We start from the raw sequence: 18983 nt of genomic DNA on the forward strand, positions 1-18983 counted from the left end.
GAGCCTAAGCCGAGAGTTGGTGAGGGCAGGCGGGACCACCAAGGCCTTTGCCACCTGCTAGGAACCCGGGGTCGGAAAGCCTCGCGACGTTCCCCCTCCCACGCGGTCCCGCCCCCGGCGTGGGCGGGGCCGGCTCCTTGGGGGCGGGGCCAGGGGAGGGGTCTGCGGGTGAGTCACGTCCAACCAGAGGAGCTGAGCTCTAAGAGGCCCGCTGGGGAGGCGCCACATCCGGCTGGTGCCGGGTAGCAAATAAAGCCGCTGGGCCGCAGCAGTTTGCTTCCAGCCGCAGCACTGGGCTCCTCTTGGCACTCGGAGCAGCTGCTCAAATGCCCCAGAGTGGCCATGAGCGCCCCGCACTGGTGGGACCAGCTGCGCGCTGGCAGCTCCGAGGTGGACTGGTGCGAGGACAACTACACCATCGTGCCTGCAATCGCCGAGTTCTACAACACGGTGCGGGGCGCGGGAGTGGGGATGGACCGCGGGCTGGCGGGAGGGGGCTGTCCCCTTGAGCCTTCGCGCCTGGAAGCTGGACGTGGGTCTCGGCTTGTATCTGGGGCGTTCTTTCCAGGGCTAGAGTTGACCCACGCTTCCTCCCTTGCGCGCCCCTTCCAGTTCTCCATCTGTCTTCTGTATCTTTTCCTGACATCTGGGCTCATTGTCCTCCTCTTGTCATTTCCTTCGGATGGCCTTATTGTCTCCTTGGTCCGCACTCATCCCGGAGCCAGCGGTTTGTGTCAGCCCATTCTCCTAGGTTGGGACACTTGTGGGCCAGTGACCTGCCCTGACAACTCACTTCCTCTCCAGGACCTCCGTGGCATGACGCACTTGGGTCGCATTATGCGTTTTTGCTCTGAATACCTGTGCTTTGGGAGTGAGGGGGACCTAGCGGAGATACCTGGCAGGTCTCAGGAGTGGGCCCATTACAGTCTTGTTCCATCCCCTTTACTACACAAATGTTAGATAGAATTACTTTTGGCCAGAATTCAATTACCACCAATTTTTACTTTCTTGACTTTAGTACACAATGCAATGCCAGCCTCAAATTTATCCTCGAGCTCTGTACTATCCTCAGTTAAGTGTGGGAAGAGGAACGAAATCGGGGAGTGATCTATGCATACATGCGTACTCTGTTAGGTCTGTAGATATAGGCAAGTAGGAACTTCACTGCAGAATGCTGTGCCTTCAGTTTTTGTAGGAGGGAAAACTTGAAGCTGGGAAGGAAATGTCCCTTCTTTTGACCGTGCCCATGGTTGGGATTCTAGTAGGGAATATAAAACTTTCACGGTCATTTCTGTGGCTTAGCTTTCCATTACTCTCCTGCAGAAAACAGGAACTCCTGGTTTGGGTGTCATTGTGAATTGGAGTTATTATTTAGGATTCCTCCCTTAGCTTGCTGGAGAGAATGCCCTGGCCTTGGGTTGAGTGCTTATTGCCTGGAGGGATCTCCCTTGAGCTAGCTCTAGTCCCTTCTATTCTTACCATGGGGACACTGAGCTCTTGAAAAGGGGACCATCATGTTCACATTTCTGGCATGACTGGAGCCAAGATCCAGAAGTCTGGGCTCTCCGCTCAGCCCTGCAATCCATGGCTGCACTCCACACAAGGAATCCTGCTTCTTTTTTATGACCAGGTTAATTCTGCAAGAAAATCTGGCCCTCTCCATAGATACTGTGAAAGATTCAATGAGTTAGGAGATGGTCACACCTCTCCTTGCCCACAATCTCTTAGGGAGCAGACTGTCAGATGGAGTCAGGGGCCCACAGAGGACAGTTTGGAGCAGGGCTGGTCTTTCAATAGTGGTTACTTGGTTTCTCTGCTTCTAAGTGGAGCATACTACCAAGAATCTCACCAGTTAAAGAAGAAATGACAGTTTTCTAAGCCCGGAAAGGTAATTATCTGTGGAATTTGAGGTCAGCGTCAGCCCTGGTTACTAAGCCAAAAATGTTAGTGTACAGCTGCTCTGAGCCTGCCTTGCAAAGCCCCAGAGTGCTGACTGATAGGGAGAGTTTATTTTCACTTTACTTTTAATGTTGTCCCATTGGAGCCATTATGAAATCTTTTAGAAATGAACTGTTTGTCTTCAACTGTAGTGACTGCCTGACAAACCTTATTCCTTGGAATAGTTGTAAACCACAAAATTTGCTTTAGCAAAGTGGAGAGCTTAAAGTCGCAAAAAAAGTAGTTAATCACCTAACTCTGTTGAGTATTAGTCTGGAGAATATAGCAAAAAATCATTTTGTGCTCTGTTCCTCCTAGTTATCTTCTTGTGCAAATGACAGGTCAGACTCATGCTTACCTTACAGCTGTCTTGGGAAAGACAGTGAGCTATTGTTGATAAGTACCTCTTTACATATTCATAATAGGGCAGCAGGTCTACTTATCTGTTCTATAAAAAATTAAATATTTACTAATTCGGGAGGAAAGTGAGGAATTGAAGATAATAAAATCAGGAAAAGATTGGGAACAGGATATAGAAATTTCCTTTTTGATTTTTTAAAGATTTTTTTTTTAATAGAAGATCTGGAGTATAGGCCCTAAGTGTGGTAAGAGGGTTCACCAGAGACAGAGTGGGGAGCAGAACAGGCAGATTTACTGAAATACACTGTTAAGGGGAGCAGTGGGTGAGGCCGGAAAGGTCTGCTGTGCTATGTGGGTCAGCTCCTCAGCTGGGGATCAAACTCAGGCCTTAGGGGTGATAGTGCTGAGACTTAATCCCTATGCGACTAGGGATTTCTTGATCTAGAAACTTCTTAAGAGGTCTTGGGTCTAGTACAATTTTAATCACTGCTGGCTGTACTTAGCTGTTATGTGTTGAAGCTCTGTTGAGTACTGTCCAGTCAGCCTGGGCAGGGAGTCCTATATATTATATCCATTTGATAAAGGAGAAAATTGGGACATAGATACATTTCACAACCTGTTGAGGTGACAGAAATATATTTAGAACTTGGTCCATTTGACTTTACCAAATTATTTCTTAAAGATATAAGCACCTGGCTTCCCAGGGGCCTCAGAGCTATCAAGCTATCACCAGCCACTGTGACATGGCCATGGTCTGACCAGGTTGCTGACCTGTATGGCACAGCAGACCTCTCCTGTCTCACATGCTGCTCCCCTCAGCAGTGTATTTCAGTAGACTCTCTTGTTCTGTTCCCTACTCTGTCTCTGGTGAATTAATTCATCCCTTGCACTTCTGACATATGCATAAATAAATAAAATAAATCCTAAAAGGAAAAATAATAAACACTACACTACTGCACTACCTTAGACTTACTTATTTGGCATGGTACAAGCACTTCTTTTCTAGTCATTCTTTAACTTAAAACTTCTACATTGGGATATTTGCTCTATAGGCAAAACTCATGATATTTGATATGAAAACAAAGTTTGTTTAAAATAGTGTTTTGGTTATCATTGTTGTTTATCATAAAAAGTAATAATCTGATCATAGAGTATACACATTACAAAATGAAAAATAACTTTTTTCTGTATCTTTTCAGACATTTCCTAGGTAGGTAAAAAGTGCATGTAATTGTGTAAGCATTTAAATATGTACATATAGTATATAGTGTATACACACACAATCTAAGGTTTTTTTCCAAGCCTATTGATATCATACTATACAGATTCTTCTGATTCTTGTTTTTTTTTCCCACTTACTACGTGTTGGAGATAGTTCCATATTGGCTTATATAGTCCCATATTAGCTTATCTTTTTCTTTACAACTTCTGTTCAGTATTCCATTAATTGGACTGACCATAATTTATTTACAGTTAATCCTTTGTATATGGACATTTAGGGCTGTTTCTGTCTTTTTTATTGTTCCATTTTGATTTTTGAGCATTGATATGATGAATATCCTCATATATGCATCTGGATCTATTTTTGCAAGTACTTATATTAGCTGAGGAATTGCTGTGTCAAGGAGAACATTCACTTTAAGTGCTGATAATTGTTTTTAAATGGTCCACCAGAGATCGTGCCTTGATTTACATTCCCACTATGTTTGGATGTACAAAGCATTTGCCTTGAGGCACCACAGGCTTCTATTTCTTCAGATCTTGTCATCATCCTTTGCTTCAGCCAAGCCCAAATAGCTCTTCCAAGAACATGTCATGTCCTTTTCACAGCCTTTGCTCTGCAGATTTTGTACTATTTCTTCTACATACAAATTTTATTGACTTGATTTCCTTTTTCATTTTATGTTTTCAGGCCCTGGTCATACTAAGGGGAAGTATTCAAGTCCTCTTCCCTTAGGAAAACATTGGGACCTGACTTTTAACCACTGGGCTTGACCTTGAGGGGCTCTGTTCTTGGCCAGTGACTCGGGGACAGAAGGGAATCATTTGGTGATTAAAAAAAAAGAAATCTTGGCCCTCCCTGGTGGCGCAGCGGGTTGGAGCACACCACTGAGAATCTAAAGCCGCTTCCTCATGGGTTCGGTCCCCGCCTGCCCCGGAGGTGGCCGCATGGCGTGGCAGGCCTCTCCTGACCCGCCCGCTGCTCCCCTCAGCAGTGTACTTCGTCAATCTGCCTGTTCTGTTCCCCGCTCTGTCTCTGGTGAAGTCTCTCGCCTGTACCCCAGTTCTGTAAGCACAAATAAATAAATCTTTAAAAAAAAAGAAATCTTGATGCAAAATATATGAGTAAAATCAGTCCTTTATCTGTTAACTCCCCCAATTAGATCTATTCCCAGTCATCAAGACAAATAACTCTTTATAATATGCCAAGTCTATGTCCTACTATCTATAAGGCAGATTTACCTATCTTTCTATCCTCCCTTCTACCCACCCGTCCATCCGTCTGCCCATCCATCAGACAATCACTATCTGTCACAGAGAAGCGCTTCAAACAAGCATATAAGTCACCAAAGGTGTGGTTAATGCACTGTAGGAGGGTATTGTCTTGTTGGTGTGGGGTGAGGAGATTTTGCAAGAAGGGTTCTGAGCTTGTTCTGGTTTGCCTGCTGTGTTCTTAGTTCTAAAACTGAAAGTACCAGGCCCTTGGGCAACTCCTCATTCCCAGGCAAAACAGTTGGTCATCACAGAGGATGGATGGGAGCAAGAATCTGCTTGCAATTAAGAGGCGCAGACTTTGCCAGTCTGGTAGGGTGGAGCTCCTTGTCTGTTTCGGAACCTACTGCTCAGAGCAAAACAAAACACAGCAGGACAACTTGTTGCTTTTTCAGTATTTACTCTGTCAGGCAAAGTGTGGCGTCACATGAGTCAGGATGAGATTGCAATGTGTTTGTGAGATTATTGTGGGAAAATGTTATACAGGAATTCATAGAATGATGAACTTTCTAAGTAAATAATTAATGTATTTTTAAATTGTGGTTTCCTTTTAATTAAGAAAATCTGTTCTACATGAATTAAATAACCAATTCTCCAAAGGATAATCCAACAATAGGCTTTAAAAAATAGCCCTTGGCTGAACTGCTCTTCACCTTTGGTGACCCACAGAATATTGAGGTGTAGTTTTACCTCTCAGTCGAGACAGAGCCATTGAATCTTGTAACCATGTGCTTTTCTGTATTTCTCTATGTGCTTTTCTGTATTTCTCTATGAGTTCCTTCCTCATTTTGTGTTGTGGAGCATCTCCCTATAATTTGGTATTTTTTTTTTTTCCATTGATGTTTTTAAAAGGTGTGGAGGCCAGTGGGTGAGGGCAGTTGGTCTCTGCCAAGGTGATTTCAGGATTATGTGGGAGCATGTGTTATAATGGGGCTTCTAAGTTGAACCCCCTCACTGTGTGCATCATGCATGTTTGCTGGTGTAGAGTGGCTTCATGTCTTTGTGACTGGTGTGTAAATACATTTACAAATGAGTAACATATATGCTTGAGGTGACATACATCAAGAGTCACTCATGAAACAAATGACTTGGCCTACATAGGTATACATGTCTGAACAAAGGGGATTGACAAGACAACTTTTTTTTTACTATTTATTTATGCATATAAGAATTGGGGTACAGGCTAAAGGTGCGGGTGGTGAGAGGATTCACCAGAGACAGAGTGGAGAACAGAACAGGCAGATCTACTGAAGTATACTGCTGAGGGGAGCAGTGGGCCAGACAGGAGAGGTCTGCTGCGCCATGTGTGTCACCTCCCTAGCTGGGGTGATAGCTCTGAGACTTATTAACCACTAGGTCACTGGAGACGCCCAGATTGAGAGGACTTGGGGCAGTAAAGATAAATTGGAGGAAAAAGCAAAATGTGTTAGTCTCCAACACTGTAGGTGGGGCTTTCAACTGATGTTCCTTCTACTGGTGGGTATCTAAATAAAGTGCTCTCAGCAACATTTCCAGCTAGTGAGATAAATCTCTATGAACTCAGGTGAAAGAGTTTGCAAGGCACATTACTGAATGTGAAAAAGAAGTTGCAGAATGATAATGTTACAGCACATGAAATATATGTGTTCACATTATTGCCAAAACAATGACTTGAAGAATGTCTGAGGACAATGGTCCTCCTAAAATAGAGACTTGAGCTTTGTAAGGTTTTGGCCCCCAAGAGAGCACATTCATGTAAACAAAAGGAGAAAGATGAGGTTTTCAGTTACCTGTAGATTAACAATCCCATTTTTGTTCCTTCCTCCTTCACCTCCTTTTCTTCCTTTACTAAAAGAGAGCCACATTTAAATCATGGAACAGGTGATATGTGTACAATAGGTGGTATAGTTAAGCCAGGGGACTCAGGATATGATTGGTGAGCTAGGGATGAAGAGCAGCATGGGTCTGTGGAGGTGCATGAGGCAGCCAGGTTGGGAGTGAGGGTATGGCTCCAGTCCTGGGAGTCTCTTTCACTTTCCCTGGAAAACAAGAGATCTTTAAGATTTCTCACCTTAACTCTTAGAGATCTTCGAGTCCATGTAAAGTTAAAGGTTGAGGTGATAGCAATATATATTAGCCTCTGCCTATATTCTGTCTCCTCACCTGCTTCCTAGTAAGTGGGAGTTGGGCATACTTTGAGACTTGGGACAGCTGAAGCAATTTATCCATGCTCTAGGGCTCTAGGGCTCCAAGCGGAAAGAAAAATAGATCCCAAGCAAGAGGACTAACAAGAAGGGACATTTTCTCCAGAATATCACAGCCTCACAAGGGATTTTAGTCTTGAATTTTAGTCAAAGACAGCAGCCCAGGTCCTGCCTCACCTCTGACAATGGGTGTTTTTTTCCCCTTTTCTTTTAAAAAATTCTCCCACTCTTTCTCCCCTTTATGTTACCCCTAACCCTTTTGTTCCTAGTTGGGTGACAGAGACATTTGTTGACCACTGAACCTGTCAGTCCTTATCTGTACCTCAAGTTCTGGGTTTTGCTGACACATTTTGTGTAGTTGCCTACCTGTGTGATTTCCTCGATCTGGAAAAGTCCTTCTACTTTGGTTCAGTTCAGGCCCCATCTTGTGGATTCTTGGAAGCCTCCTTTGTATGATCCAACACAGATACCTTATTTCTTCTCTAGAAAGCCTCCATCACCTTGACTTTCTGGACTCCATTTCCTCACCAGCCTATCTCAAAAAAGGTTTTTTTTGGGTCTTGTTTTGGTGTGTGGACCCCTCCTACCCAATCTCTGTTGCAGCTCATGTAGACTTAGCTATTTTCTTCACATTCTGCACACTTCTCTGCATTTACAGTCCTTTCTGAGGAATGCCTCATTCCATAGTTAGAGATGAAGCATTCTCTGGTGGTGCAACAGGTTAAAGCACATCACTGCGATGCTAGAGATGAAGCATAGAAAGCTGAATGTCCATGTCTTTTCACACCTTCTAGGATGACCCAGCTAAAAACAGGAAATAATAAGTATTGGAAAAATTAGAACCTTGTCTGAAATGGTTCAGACACAGTTTGGAAGTTACTCAGTGAGTTAAACACAGAATTATCATATTACCCAACAATGCCATCATGGGGATATACAGGTGCTCAAAACAAACGCTTCTGAATGGATAATTTAAATGTGGTACTCATACATTGGAATATTATTCAGTGACAAAAAGGACAGTCATATCAATGGAGAATGAACCTTAAAAATACTATATAAGTGAAATGCTAGACATACAAGATCACGTATTGTATTATTTTGCTGTTATAAAAGAGTAGGAAAATTCATAGAGGTAGAAAAACTTAGTGGCTGCCAGAGACAGGAGGGAGGAGAGAAATGGGAGAGTGACTGTTTAATTGGTATAGGGTTTTGGGGGAGTGATTAAAACATTCTAGAACTAGCTAGGGGTCATGAGTGAACATTATGAGTGTATTAAATACCACGAACTGTATACTTTAAAATGGTTCATCATGTATTACATAGATTTTTATCTCGACCTCAATTAAAAGATATTGGTGGGGGGCAGGGGTGTTGGAAAGCTGGCTATGACCTTAAGAAAAAAAAAAAACTAGCTATAATAAAACAAAACAAAAATTAGATGTTAATTGATGGAGTTATGTTGTCTAATGTGGTAGCTTCTGGCCCCTCTGGTCTTTGAGCATCTGAAATCTGGGTGGCCCAATCAGAGACAGGCTGTGAGTGTGACATGTGCCCTGGGCTGTAAAGTTTTGTGTAAGAAGAATATAAACTCTCTTATTAATGTTTTTTAAATAATGATTGCATGTTGAAAGTGATATATTAAATTTATTGCGATATTTGAATATAGTGCATTAGATACAATGTATTATTTAAAATAAAAAATCTGAGTGCCCCCCTACAGCGATAACAAAGAGGAATTGATCCATACCTATTCCTAAAAGATAAAATGTCATAATTTTAAAGCTGGGAAGGAATTTAAGTAGGTTTTGAGTTTAGTGAAAAAGCTGCAGAGTGGCTTGGGGACATTAGAAAGAATCCTGCCTTCAGTGGGCCCAGCAGAAAAGACTGGCAAATGGTGCAAATTGTTGGAGGCTGAAATATTGATCAAGTCCTTCTCACTTCTTCATTAAGCTCCTTTTTTCTCCTTTTCACCATTATTTAGTGCAGTCTTATCTTGCAAAATGTATGTGCGTCAATTAGAACGATAGTTCATGAATGCAAGAGTCAATGATTCTTTGAATCAAGAGAGCAGCCTGGGTACCTTCTGTAGATTGCACTGCATTTCATAGCTGCTTCTGCATTGGAGAGAAGGGACTGAGTCCCTCTAAATGGTTATAGAAGACTTTCCAAGTTTTCCCTGTTGTTTATACACAGTTTAAAAAGTCTGTGCTTAAAAAAAAAAAAAAAAAAAAAAAAGTCTGTGCTTAAACACAATGTATGGCCATGTTCATCCCAGGTTGAAAAGGACCTAGTTGAATAAGTTATCTTTTTTTTGCCCTTGAATTTAATATTCATCTTTTTGTTTTGCATTTCTTCCCCCAGATCAGCAACTTCTTGTTTTTCGTTTTGCCACCCATCTGCATGTGCTTGTTCCGCCAGTATGCAACGTGCTTCAACAGTGGCATCTACTTAATATGGACCCTTTTAGTTGTCGTGGGTAAGTGGATTTGTTTGTGAGCACGGACTGAAAGGGAGGAAATGGAATTCCGCACACTTCCTGTTCCCTTTGAACATTATGTTTTGTAAACCAGAGTTACTCTGACGTCTTAACAAACTTTTATTTTGCTTGCTTGATGCCAAAAGAGAGACTCTTGAATACAGGCTTGATAACAGGGTTGGCTGGAATGATCGCTTACGGGGTTTGGGAGTTCATTTATGTGAAATATTGGTGTCGTGCCAGCGCAGTTTTCTGAGAACTTCTGGGGAAAGTCATGGGCAACAATTGCACTCTGATGAGATTGTGCTTTCTAATGGACCACCTTAAAGGGGGAAAACCTGGATATTTGATCCTTCATTGTTCTTGGAAATACCTATGTAATTTCCATTTCCTCCAACAGGCAGATTGAGAACTTTTTTTAAAAAAGATTTATTTATGCATATAGAACCTGCCAGAGGTGCAGGGGCGGTGAGAGGATTCACCAGGGACAGAGTGGGGAGGCAGAACAGGCAGATGGACCATGCAAGCTTCTGAGGGGAGCAGCAGCTAGGTCAGGAGAGGTCTGTGGATTATCTCTGGGGCTGGGGATCCACTGCTGAAGAGGCTGCGGCCAGCTTGCAGTACTGTACTTTAACCCATTGCCACCAGGGAGGGTCCAGACTGAGAGTTCTTAACAGGGAAAGAATGTTGATTTTTATTTACTGCCTGTTTCCATAAAGTCCCAGTGCGTTAACCTATGAAATAGTAAAGTTCTGATGTGCTGTTTGGGTCCTACTTAAAGTCCTCCTGCATATTAAGGTGGTGTGAGTTTCTTCTTTCAGTTTCTTTTTTCAAAGATTGAGCTGGTGTTTGCATTAGCTGTGGGTGAAAGGACTATCTTTAAGCAGTGTATTGCCTTTGTAAGCTTGTTCTTCCTTGATGACTTTTTTTTAATTGGTTGTAATTGATTCTAGGAATAGGATCTGTCTACTTCCACGCAACCCTTAGTTTCCTGGGTCAGATGCTCGATGAACTTGCAATCCTTTGGGTTCTGATGTGCGCACTGGCCATGTGGTTTCCCAGAAGGTATCTACCAAAGATTTTTCGAAATGACAGGTAAGCTTGTGTAAAGCACTTTTGCATGTATTGCTTGGTGCAATACCCAGTATAACAAGGTGTGTATCAAGAAAAATTGCACATATCAAGCCCAGTCTAGTGAAGAGTTTGTCATATACTTCCTTACTATCCATTGGTTATGTACGATCTGAGAGTATAAATAAACTGAAAGGTAAAAAAAGAAATGTTAACATATTTGAGGAAGAATGTACATGATGTGAGGGATGATAATTCACATGTCTTCTTATTTGATCTGAGCCCAAGTGTAAAGATTTTCAGTGATGATGAAATCACTGAATGGCAATTCAAAGACTTTAATTTCTTGCCAGAACATTTCACATTAGACATTAGACATTGAATCTAACACTTTGTCACCAGGCTTAGAGGTTGCAGTAGATTATACCTTGCGGAATTAGTTCTCTGAGCTATCGATGGTGTAGTTCAAATTGTGTTAGTTTTGTTTCTAATGAGCATTATATATACCTCCAAGCTGGAAGTTCAGAATTTCAAAAAGTGGTGCATTTTAATATCTACTACATTATACTTATATGATTATTTATCCAGTAAATATTTTTTGAAAATTTACTATGCAGTTTCTAGGTGATGGGTATAGAAATAAGCAAAACAGCTGAGTCTCTGCCCTGAGTAAGCTTATTAAGCAATAAATCAATGAACATATAAATATATTAGGGTGTGGCATGTGTTTTTGATGCAAATGAAGCTGGTAAAGGGATAGTGATGACTAGGGTGCTATTGTGGAGATTGATCAGTGAAAGTCTTTCTGAGAAAGACCTCTATAAATGAGGTGTGTTGAAATATGAAGAAACAGAAGAGAAGCAGACTCATATAGATGAGAAATGATTCCAGAACATACCACCCACATATTTTTCTGCGGAATACTATGTTTTGTCAAGTATACAGATAGACAAATAGTCTAAAGCTTTATTCAGTTGGTTCAATTAAGCAAATTGTATGTACTCAGGGAAGATTTAGTTAGGGAAATTAAAAAAAGTCACCATTTTTCCTGGTACTTTGAATAGGAGTAGAAACCACTCAGCTGTTTAAAAAGGCCAAGGCTGCTCCCTAGGGGGCTGAGGTGGAGGAGTGTCTATAAAAGATGCTGGCTGCAACAAGTTCTTTGTAGAACTGTGAATGCAATATCTGAATTTTAGAATGAAATGTCTGGGAGGATGAGGACAGTAGCTATGATCAGCGACTATTAGGAAGTGGAGTTGAGAGAAAATTTTCACTTTTACCTTTAATCTGTACTATTTTCGGGTTTTTTAAAAAAGATTTATTTATTTATGCATACAGAACTGGGGTGCAGGCCAGAGGTGCAGGGGCAGTGAGAGGATTCACCAGAGACAGAGTGGGGAGCAGAATAGGCCAACTCACAAAATACACTGCTGAGGGGAGCAGGGGGCGGGTCAGGAGAGGTCTGCCGTGCCATGGGGGTCACCTCCAGGGCAGGGGATGAGGTAGGGAGAGAACAAAATTTATAAATGGCTTAGGTATATGGTCTTCACCTGGGCCAGCAGGATTTGAATTACATTGTTTTAGCACTGAGTATCATTGAGCAGGTAGAAGAATCATCAAGGTTATTTTTCAGAAAATGAAAAATGAGAGTCAGCTCTTTCCAAGTTGAAGGAAAAAAGATGGTCTTAGAGGGTCCTAGATGATTACAGTCTCCATCCTGCTCAGGCCCCTCAGTGACCCCTCACATACTTTAAAATGCAACGAATTGGGCCAGGCTCTTTGTTTCTAGTCTCGCTCTGCCTCCTGATCAGCTTCAGGAGAATGGCTGTGTTAATGGGTGAGGAGGGGGTGCCAGAGGGGGCAGAGGTTGGCAGTGCGACAGTGTCAGGAGTTGGCATCGCGGCAGAGATGTACTGACTCTGTCTTTGGAACAATCTGTCTTCTGGCTTTTCCTGTTGTGTCAGGAGGTGGCAGGCACCTGTTCCTCCCCCTGAACCTGGTGTGACTAGGTTGAAAGCTGAAGAACCACATTGGTTTAATCTCTTACCTTTCAACTGCTGGGATCTGAGCAAGAGTTGAAAACATGGGAGTAAGAGTTGTTTATTTGGGTCATTTGATTGCTCTCTGGAATCGTGGGTTGAAGTTCCAAGTGAGGATTTTTAATGTGTTTATGATAGAAGACCTTTTTCTTTTCTCATTTCTTAAGGGTGGGAGTAAGGGGGTGTTGTTATGAGCTGCAGAGGAGGAAATAGGGCGTGGTTGTAGTAATTATAGCTTATTACCTCTAATAATACAGTTGCATTGTGTAGCAGAGGGAACTATGGCCAAAGGGGCAGTTTTAAAACTTTTTTTGAAAATTTATAAATGTGTTACATATTTTTTTTTTCTTTTTTGAACAATGTTTGGTTTCTTTTCTCAGCTGTAGTCCCCATAGGGGGAGTTTTCCATGACCAGAGAGCACCTCCTCTCCCTTCACTGTGAGGATGTGACTACCTGCTATTAGCTTCCCTGTTTACAAACTATAACTTGTCTCTTTGATTCTTTACCTTTGTATTTCCTCATCTGTAAAATGAGTTAAATAAGAATATTCATCTCAGGAGTCTTATGAGATGATCCTGTCCAGCATGAAGTGTGGAAGAATGGCCACAGCTCAGAGTTTGCTGTTTTGACTACCAGTGCCAGGTGGAGAACTTGTCCAGTCCTTCTGAGGCAGGCTGACACCCTGGAGAGACTGGGCATGGATGAGTTTAGTGAGAAGATGGAAAAATTCATGTTGGAAAACAAGTGGCTCACTATACATAACGATTTCAGCTCTCTCCGTTTTCAATTTGCCAGTGTTGGGAGAACAAGAAGGCCAAACCCCTGAGTGTGGGCTTTACTCCTTGGGGATAAGGGACAGTGGCTGCTTTGCAGGTGATCTGGCCATGCAGACCAAAGATCTTAGGTCAAAGAGAGATTTCTAGTGACTAGGGATTGTATGGTTTAGCTGCCTAGGACTTTACAGATAGTTAATCTCTTTTCTCTCTTCACCCCCACGCCTCTTGATATAGGCATTTCTGGACTATTCTAAAAATACATTAAGAATAGTTTCAGTTACTCAGCAATCAAAAAGGATAAACTCATGCCCTTTGCAGCAACATGGGTGGAGCTGGAAGGGATTATGCTCAGTGAAATAAGTAGGGGGGGGGGGAACAACAACAACATTGAATGGTCTCACTTATAGGAGGAATATAGAGAAAACAAAAAAAGGAGTCAGTAAAAAAAGTAAAAGTAACTAAAATAAAGTAAAAATCAAAGTCATCAGTAAACCATAGCTCAGAGACATTCTGTAGGGAGGAGGAAGGAGAAGGACCAGGACAGGGAGGGAAGAGCGCAAGGGACGATGGGGATGATGCACGGAGGAATCCGCGGTGGGAATTTCACGGGGAAACCATACATTGTACAAAAATGAAGGATGATATAATGAATAGATTTAAAAAATTAAAAAAAAAAGAATAGTTTCAGTGTGAGATTTCTAGAGAACATTCAGGAGTGTGTGACAGCCAAAGTCCTATTCAAAGTGACAGATAGGACTTTGAACAGCAATCCACTTTTTCAAAAGCTCTTGAGACCTGGTTTTGATCATCTGTAAGGCAGAGCTAATGAAAGCATCTTCCTCATGGGGCTAAAATACATGGGAAATCATGTAAAGTGCACAGCATAATTTCTTATAAAAGAAAGGATTCAATAAATTCTAGCAGTTATGAAGAATGGCTAGTATAGATAAATTATTTTGAAGGCAAGAATGTTTTAAAAAGAAATGGGGTGATTAAATTAAGAATAACTAGTGGACTAAAAATACTTCATTTTACCTAGTATGTCCTGAGTAACCAGGACATACACTCAGCTGCTGAGAGCTATTTATGATTTTTAGACATTTTTACTTTGAGACAACTAGGAACAAATAACTATTGTAAGACAATTATACCCATTTCCTAAAGAATATGTCTGCTGTGATTTTTTGGTTTTGCCTCCACAAGAGATAGGGACAGCCCTCACTTCATAATCCAGTTCCCTTTTAGGGTCCTGAATAACAAAGTTGTGGGCCGAGTCTGTATAACCTGCTCTCACACTTGGGAGATGTCTTGGTGTTAGCCTCTTAGACTCTTTGAATCTCATTTGCTCTTTACTTATAAAATCACAGGAGCAGACTTTCTAGGACCAAATGCTGCAATCCTGTGAGTATCAGGCTAGTTGGCCTACAGAGAGTTAAAAACAGTGCAGTTAACCAGGGATATCAGGGGTATTTCCACCCCACAAGGGACATCTGGGAAATTTATGGGCCTATTTTCTTTCTTTTTCTTTTTTTTTTAAAGATTTATTTATTTATGCATACAGAACTGGGGTACAGACCAGAGATGCAGGTGGTGAAAGGATTCACCAAAGACAGAGTGGGGAGCAGAACAGGCAGATCTACTGAAATACACTGCTGAGGGGAGCAGTGGGCGGGTCAGGAGAGGTCTGCTGTGCCATGTTGGTCTCCTCCCTGGCTGGGGATTGAACTTGTGCTGCAGTGACTGCAGCTTCATAGTGCTGTGCTTTAACTTGTTGTGCCACAGGGAGGGCATGTTTTTGATGATCACAGTGATGGGAGTTTTAACATCCAAAAGTTTCTATTTCACTTCAGAAGACTAAAAAGAGCCTTCCTGAATATTTAATATAAAGGGGACCCAGGGTCTGGTAAGGTTGAAAACCATACTTTTAAAGGTAGCTGAAGACAACAGCTGCACCTTTATTCAAATAATACTATGATGTTATTGGGTCGCTAGATTTTGGTTTGCAGAGTACAGGAAGGAGGGTGCTAAGGGCTTCCTGACCTTGTGTTGCAGTTTGAGACCATGATGGGCTGGAAGGTTGAAAACAGGACCAGAATCTATAGTAGAGCTGTCTCGAGCCATTGTTCATAAATTCCCCTGTCGGGGTCCTTGGCTTCTGTATATCTAGTGTCTCTGGGGGCCTCCGGGACAGTTGGCTTTTTGCCTGCCATGTGACCTCTGTTTACTTCTGCTGCTTGCAGAATTGTGCATTCACAGGATGTCCTGGTTGGTGAAGCTGCCTTCCCTTAGCACATTCCTCCACGCCCTCTGTTGATGTTCTGTCTGCCAATGTTCTCCTGAGAGAAAGCAAGTTACATCAAGCTTGCTGCCTTTGAACTGTTTGCCAGGACTATAACAGAGCCTTTGGTGACTGCGGTCCCAGCCAAAATTTTCCTGAGAGTATGATATTATTAGCAATGTTAATATTATTTAAAATAGCACTTATTCTCAATGGTTGGTAAAAATAGTAATAGTAATAATAATAATTTGATTAACACATACTATAGAACAGACACTGTTTAGAATTTTAATGCTTGCAAGAACTCCATCAGCAGGTTTTCTTAATTTCCATAAGGAAACCTGAGATTTGGAAAATTTAGAGATTTGCTAGCTACTAAGTGATAGAGGGAGAATGTGAACACGCATTGGTCTCGCCGGAACACCTGAGCTTTTAATTGCTCTGTTGCCCCCTTTTCTCAGCTAGTGCTTGAATCTGAAACTGCTGTACACAGCAAGGCGATGGATTCAGGTTTCTGATGATGTATGCATCTAATCTAAAAAGACTTGAATAGGGGGCCTCCCTGTTGGTACAGGGGTTAAGTCTCATCACTGTAGCAGGCTGTCATTGGCCACTGTGGCATGAGTTTGATCCCTGGCCATGGAGGTGACCCACATGGCTCAGCAGACCTCTCCTGTCTGGCCCACTGCTCCCCTCAGAAGTGTACTCCAGTAGATCTTTCTGTTCTGCTCGCCTCTCTGTCTCTGGGGAATCCTCTCATCACCTGTACCCCATTCTTGTATGCATAAATAAATAAAAATAAATCTTTAAGTTGGCCTGTGTCACAGAACATCAGACACAGTGAAAACCTTATGATCGGCCCCCAGTGACCCTGCACGTGACAGGGAGGGAGAGTAGAGAGTGGAGCAATGCCCTTTTATCCAGTAGCTGAGGAGGGCAGCCAAGCCAGAAGAAAAACACCATTCTCCTGAGATTTTGCAGCCTGGGTCCTTTCCTCCACATGTTTTTTCTCTGTTTGAAGTTCAGGGCCCCAATTCCTGTTCATTCCAGTCAGAAAGTTGGCAGTTTGATCAATGATTTCCTGTGCCTCGATGATAAGTGATTTCCCTCGCAAAGAGATAGATTTGTATCTTGAAGGTTTCCATGCACTGTCATTTCTTTAGAATAGAATTTCATTCAAATTTGTTTCCTAACTGTGAACTATTCTAGGGCTCTTGGCCAAAATAAATTGTGCTAATGAGGAATAACAGCCATTTCAGTCATGATCGAGACCTTAGAAATCATGTAGTGCAGACTTTTCATTTCGTAGATAAGGAAATGGAGTCCCAGGGAGCGATGAAGGAGCATGTCTGAGATCACGTCGCCACTTCTTTCTACTGAAAGCACCTCACTGAACAGTGTGAGGACAGTATCAACTATTTGCCTAGGATTTGTTATGTCAAAAACTTTCAACACAATATTTCAATGTTTACTAGGCTGTGAGTTGTCCATACATACAGACACTTAGAATTTTTTAAGACTTCCTTATGTGCATTAGGCACAACCCATTTTTTTTCTTTGCTTTTCTATATTTGTTTTTTTAAGATTTATTTTTTCAATTTATGCATCCAAGAACTGGGGTACAGGACAGAGGTGCAGGGGCGGGGGTTGAGAGGATTTACCAGAGACAGAGTGGGGAGCAGCAGCAGTGTTTGACTGAAATACACTGCTGAGGGGAGCAGCGGGTGAGACAGGAGAGGTCTGCCATGCCATGTGGGTCACCTCCCTGGCTGGGGTTGGAACTCATGCTGAAGTGGCTGTTGATAGCTTCATAATGCTGAGACTTAAGTCCTTGCACCACCAGGGAGGTCCTCATTTTTTTCGTTTAAAGTAGAAGCTTCACTAAACCAAGCCTTTGCTGCTTCGGTGCAAGTTCAATCCCCACTCTGGAGGTGATCCACATGAGGTAGCAGACTTCTCCTGTCTCACCTGCTGCTCCCCTCAGCAGTGTACTTTGCCCACCTGCCTGTTCTGCTCCCCATTCTGTTTCTGGTGAATCCTCTCACCATCCCTGCACCTCTGGCCTGTAACCCATTTCTGTATGAATAAATAAATAAAATCTTTAAAAAAAAAAAAAAGAAAAACCTCAAGGGTTGGAAAAAAGTCTTTTCATTGTAAGTGTCATTTGTGCTCAGGGTTGACAAACTGCAGTCTGTGGGCCTAACCAGCCTGTGCCTGTTTTTGCAAATCAAGTTGGTGCACGACCCAACCTATTCACTTGCTTATTGTCTACAGTGTAATGTTGAGTAGCGGATATTCAATGCCTTGTAAGTCCTGAAATATATCATTATCAACCTTTAGGGAAAGGTTTGCCACACCCTACTGCACAACATCTAAAACATCTAGAAAAGTGACACTAAGAAAACAGTCATCCATAGCTCACCTTCAGAGCCTCCAGCTGATTCTCATTTTACCATTGTCATACTAGATATTTCAAAAATTTCTGATTTTGTAAGAATTAGTTCCAGGTGGTGGAACCACTGTGATGGTCTTAGATTTTAGTACTTAGTGCAAAGTTTTTTCTCTGGTTGCACTCCCACCAGCTGCATCTATACCTTGATAGTCAACAGATAAGACCTCCTGTTCTAATGAGTTTGGTTTATTTCATGGATCCAGGGGCCGGTTCAAGGTGGTGGTCTGTGTGCTGTCAGCCGTGACAACGTGCCTAGCCTTTGTGAAGCCTGCGATTAACAACATCTCTCTGATGACCCTGGGGGTTCCTTGCACCGTACTGCTCATTGCAGAGCTAAAGAGGTACGTGCCCTTCTTCCTGCCTGCCACGTACTCCAGTCCTGTGCCGGGCGCACCACTATGGAGCCTTTTACTGCCCCTGAGCGTGTAAGAGGAGTTTGACTCTTCACAAAGACTCAATTCTGACTGTGGGATTGGAAGTAGGTTTGACAGTTTATTTCAGCATGGCAATATAATTTTTTGAAAGAAGCGAGGGGCTGTTCAGTGGATGTGGTGCATCCCCACCTTCAAAAGGTAGCCTAGCAGGAGCATGTTGAGAACCTGGCAGTTGCCTTGAACATGTTGCCTAGCCTGGTTCTGGAGAAAAGAGAACAGATTTGTTCGTATGACAAGAATAAGGAAAAATGGAAAGTGCTAAAAAGGCTCTTGCATTCACACAGAGAAGAAAAAAGGAGGCAGAAGATGAGTTTCTCTATACAAGGAAACCTTAATGTCAGGTGGGATGTTGCTGATGGTGATACTTCTGAGTTTCTTTCTTGTTTACAGTCATCATATTAAGTCTGTTCTTTTTTTAAATTAATTTTTTAAACTTTTTTTTTTTAAAGATTTATTTATTTGTGCATACAGAACTGGGG

The 18983-nt window shown here is 42.2% G+C and overlaps 1 protein-coding gene across 1 annotated transcript in view; it reads left to right on the forward strand.

Annotated features, from left to right (window-relative positions):
• The first annotated feature begins 240 nt into the window (after nt 1–240).
• Nucleotides 241–18983, forward strand: part of ACER2 (alkaline ceramidase 2) — a 36067-nt gene continuing 17324 nt past the window's right edge. Inside the window, exons 1-4 of the mRNA XM_004677686.2 lie at nt 241–450; nt 9339–9453; nt 10407–10548; nt 18274–18411. Of these exons, the coding sequence (XP_004677743.1) occupies nt 343–450; nt 9339–9453; nt 10407–10548; nt 18274–18411 (503 nt within the window). The 5' untranslated portion in view covers nt 241–342. The remainder of the gene's footprint in view (nt 451–9338; nt 9454–10406; nt 10549–18273; nt 18412–18983) is intronic.

Source organism: Condylura cristata, unplaced genomic scaffold (assembly GCF_000260355.1).
Source record: "Condylura cristata isolate star-nosed mole 26May11 unplaced genomic scaffold, ConCri1.0 scaffold00006, whole genome shotgun sequence".
NCBI lineage: Eukaryota > Metazoa > Chordata > Mammalia > Eulipotyphla > Talpidae > Condylura > Condylura cristata.